Here is a 4,382-nt window from a genome sequence, read left to right as displayed (position 1 = left end):
TAGACTGTTCTGAAAAGACTGCCCCAATCTGCTTTTATACCTGGGTCTAAGACAACTCGCATAAACAAAGATTATCATCGACAGTTTGAATTTCATTAATTTTCATTAAAAGAATGTACAGATGCACTAAGCATGTGAAGAATTTAGGGCGTACATATTTAAATTTATCAATTTGTCACAAAATCCATGTCAAATTAAGTTCACATACTTTCAACCAAAGATAAGGAGGTGACTTTTAAAGATATAGCAATATTATCCGTATTGGGCCTCGTCCCCTGCCTCCCCAGAAAGGCATAAATCAAGCATATGTATATTAAATCTTTGTATGTATACCAAAACTTTGGTACACGTATACTTACTACATAACATATGTCAAAACAAACACCTGCCTAAGAAAGGCCAGACAGTTGACAAATGTGTATTTGAACATAACCTAACTTCAGTTGAATTAAAACTTTCCTTAATCGAATTGAACATTTCTTAAATCAATTGAAATATTTTCAATTATACAGCTGAAAATGTTTCTGTAATATTAAAATATCATTCGAAAAGACTTCTAGTATTTCATTTTGTTTATTGAGAATAGGAGATGATCATATTATTTATTACTATTGAAGGACGAACATTGTAATAAGGTTAAACTCAGAAGGTGAGATCATGATATGTTACTAAAATTCAAAACACTTCATTCTGTGATTATTCCAACAAGTGGGAAAGACGGTATGGTCTTGTATTTAATTAGTCATTACAACACCGAGGAAGAAACTGTTATTGTAATTAATTAAAGCCGCAGAATGTCGTTTTCATGTTAAATAGGATTACATATTTAGTTACCACAGTCCAGGTAAGAATCTGCCATGGTAGTTGAATGGAATGGTTGTCGGCAAATATGCCTTGTTGATCAGTGTCATTGTTTTTGGATCTACGATTCCAAGATAAGATAACTCACGGTCACCGTCCAGGACAACAAGGAGCAACACACCATCATCTTCCGACTTCGCTACTTCCGGTGGCGCAGGCACGAACCACGCTTCCGTCGGGTAGTGATGCGGTATCTGAAACATCTTGTTCTCAGTTTTTCCACAGACGTCCTTTTTAAGTATTCCGGTGTGGCTAAAACCTTCACCATTCCAGTTAAATACGACGCCGTATACATAGCAATACGGTTTTGATCGATAGTTTTCGTTGATAGTTGGAAGCTCACTATTGCTCGCGTTGGGGAAATCGAAATGCGAGATGGTTTTGGATTCCATGTCGATTGTGTATCGTCTTAATTTAGAAATGAGTGTCATAGACTTCCTTTCTGTTGCGTTGAGTACCGATGGAAAGTTTAATTTCTTAAAAAAAAATGGGTTTGGTTGAACAGGTATGTCAACCATTATTTTGTTGTCCACTTCGTAAGCGTTGACGTGATGCAGAGCAAAAACTGTTTCGGTTTCAAACGTTTCCACCTTTCCAGTCGGAATATTGACAACGAAGACCTTTGCAGTCTCATTTGCCCGCCATTCCATGCCAGCCGCTGCATATCCATTTTTAGCCATCGTCATGAAGTTTTGATAGTAAGGGTGAGCAATGAAGATAACGTGATTTTCCGTTACAGCAAACGTATGCATATATGGAGCAGCGTCCATACGCCATTCAGCTATAACTTCGTGATCCTCGGCGCCTTTGGTCCTGATAACTGTGATTTTGTCCGGTATAACCCCTGGGATCATACCAGCTCCGCCAAGATAGTCAATATACGTCCCTGGTTTACCATATTCTTGAAGTGGATGAGCTGACGACAGGAGACTTATAACGTCATCCGTTTTTGAATGATTGTTGGTAGGAATTTTAGCGTCTATCAATCTAACCGTGTTCAAGGTAGGGAGGTCAATTTCATAACATTTCCACAAGTCCGTTACAGCGACAAATGTATTAGAATAATTGTAAAAGTTGACGTTCATATTGTCCATGGCATTAATCATAGCCTCCGCTTTTTGTACGTCATCATATGGAGGAACAGTGACGCCAAAGTTAAGGTAAGGGGCGATGTCGTTTCTCTCCACTGAGCTTTTGTAGAAAGAAGACTGGATAAATTTGGTAGAGAAGAGACACGTGCCATCTCCTGGGAACTTCCAGCTCGTCAGCTTAGCGTAACCGTCCAAAGCCTGCGTGAACTTTCGTTTCCCCATCTCAAACTGGCCAGGACCATTTCGTACCTAAAGAAAGAGCACATTCGTCTAACAGAAATATAAATTATTGTCTGACGCATTGAATAACAAGAATGTAGGTATTAAAATAAACAAAATGTCTCTCAAAAGCATAGGACCACTATCATTATATATATTTTGTCGAGGTAAGTTGTCAAAATAGTTTTCACATTTTCATACGTGTGGAGTTTCATTTATCGTGAATACAAACCTTGAATCACGAGGATTAATATAACTTTTACGTTAGATTCAAAAGTAAAATGTAAGCAATTAAGGAGGTCAACAGAGTGATTATATGGATATACAGATATAACTAATTATATTATTGTATATGTATGTAGACTTATCTAATATGTATAAGGACAACTATATACAATCTTATACAATTAATTCAGTTCATGAGTATCCAGTTTTATTTGGGATTTTGCTAATGATGTTACATTTTGACGTTAACAAACACACACGTTTACTTCTATACTAAAATGATCACACTAAAACCTTGAGGTGGTATAGTGATAGGAGCTGCGGATATTTCTAGGCTAGACGATTTGGTGCCGTAGGTCACGAGTTCAAGGACCGGTCAGGGCGCGATTTATCAAATTGTCTTCCTCCGACCCTTCCTCAGAGGATATGTGTAGGGTATACTAGCGCCAAAAATGTACATAATATAAGGTAAAACCAGAAAAAACACCTGTGTTTCCACCTCGCTCAGAAATGTACGATATTCGACCATCCACCATAACATTTTCTTCAAGGACTTAAATATACATATGCAAACTTTCGTTTTTGTACAAGTGCAATTATAGTTTTTAATGGGAAGACAATTATTATCAAATTGTGTCAGCGTAAAGAAAATAATAATCACACTTAACTATGAATTTACAATATTGTTCAAAATATCAACCTCAGTTTTCAGCTTCGGTTTTTGGTACCCATTGTTTGACTGATTTCTTTTTATTTCTTTTTTCATTTATAATTTTATAATTTATTTGTTAACGTGTTTATTTACTCATTTGAAGGTCAGTTCAAGTTTTAGAGGACATATCATCCCATTCTTCATTTGTATTGCTGACAACCCTAATCCAGCCGATATCTATGTCAACTATAGATAACAGTAGAGATAGCTCTTTAAAACCAGTTAATATTGGAACAATGTTATAAAAACATTGTCTCTACGGCGTCATATATGTCTCCTGTACGTAAATTGCACGTGCATGACCACTGCTTTTTCAATTCTATGAGATTATACTGATACAACCATGCGGGATATATTCTAAGTTTATTACTAAAATGGTGAATAAAATATTCTTACTAATCTTAAACACGCTGGCTATATACTATCTTTTCAATGAACAGTTCCCTTATAATTCATTTAGTTATTTGAACAAAGAACGTAATGTGCAAAGTGCAACAAAGACAAACTTAGGAATCTTGCTAACTTGTGCACACTGAATGGTCTGAACATTTGATTTCCATTTGCCTTCAGATAATTTCAGGGGACATCAATCAAAATTTCAACGATAACGAACATAACACAAATATGAAAGCTGGGCCAACATGCAATTATCAGAAGCTTGGATAATGATATACAAGCTGCGAAAAGGGTTGTTTGGAAGGAGAACTGAGCAACAACATGACAAGGCCAAGCGCTTACTAAGCTAATTTCAAATCCTTACAGCTATTTTTCCGAAACCCTTTTTGATGTTTTTAATGTTTTAACTACAATTTTACTTATAATTTCAATCCATGAATGGGACATTTTACCATGTTACTTGGGTGGGACTTTTTACCATATTACTTGGATGGAACATGTTACCATGTTACATGGATGGGACATTTTACCATGTTACTTGGATGGGACATGTTACCATGTTTCTTGGGTGGGACATTTTACCATGTTACTTGGATGGGAAATTTTACCATGTTTCTTGGGTGGGACATTTTACCATGTTACTTGGATGGGAAATTTTACCATGTTTCTTGGGTGGGACATGTTACCATGTTACTTGGATGGGAAATTTTACCATGTTTCTTGGGTGGGACATGTTACCATGTTACTTGGATGGGACATTTTACCATGTTACTTGGATGGTCCATGTTACCATGTTACTTGGATGGGACATTTTACAATGTTACTTGGATGGGACACTTTACCATGTTACATGGATGGGACATTTTACCATGTTACTT

The 4,382-nt window shown here is 36.4% G+C and overlaps 1 protein-coding gene across 1 annotated transcript in view; it reads right to left on the bottom strand.

The window, feature by feature from the left end:
• Positions 1-557: 557 nt before the first annotated feature.
• Positions 558-4,382, bottom strand: part of LOC110465720 (beta,beta-carotene 15,15'-dioxygenase-like) — an 8,160-nt gene continuing 4,335 nt past the window's right edge. Inside the window, exon 2 of the mRNA XM_021521729.1 lies at positions 558-2,201. Coding sequence (XP_021377404.1) covers positions 831-2,201 — 1,371 coding nt within the window. The 3' untranslated portion in view covers positions 558-830. The remainder of the gene's footprint in view (positions 2,202-4,382) is intronic.

This window comes from Mizuhopecten yessoensis, unplaced genomic scaffold (genome assembly GCF_002113885.1).
Source record: "Mizuhopecten yessoensis strain PY_sf001 unplaced genomic scaffold, ASM211388v2 scaffold11099, whole genome shotgun sequence".
In the NCBI taxonomy this organism is placed as follows: domain Eukaryota; kingdom Metazoa; phylum Mollusca; class Bivalvia; order Pectinida; family Pectinidae; genus Mizuhopecten; species Mizuhopecten yessoensis.
The sequence above is the reverse complement of the archived record's forward strand: the minus strand, read 5'-3'. Positions and strand labels throughout refer to the sequence as shown.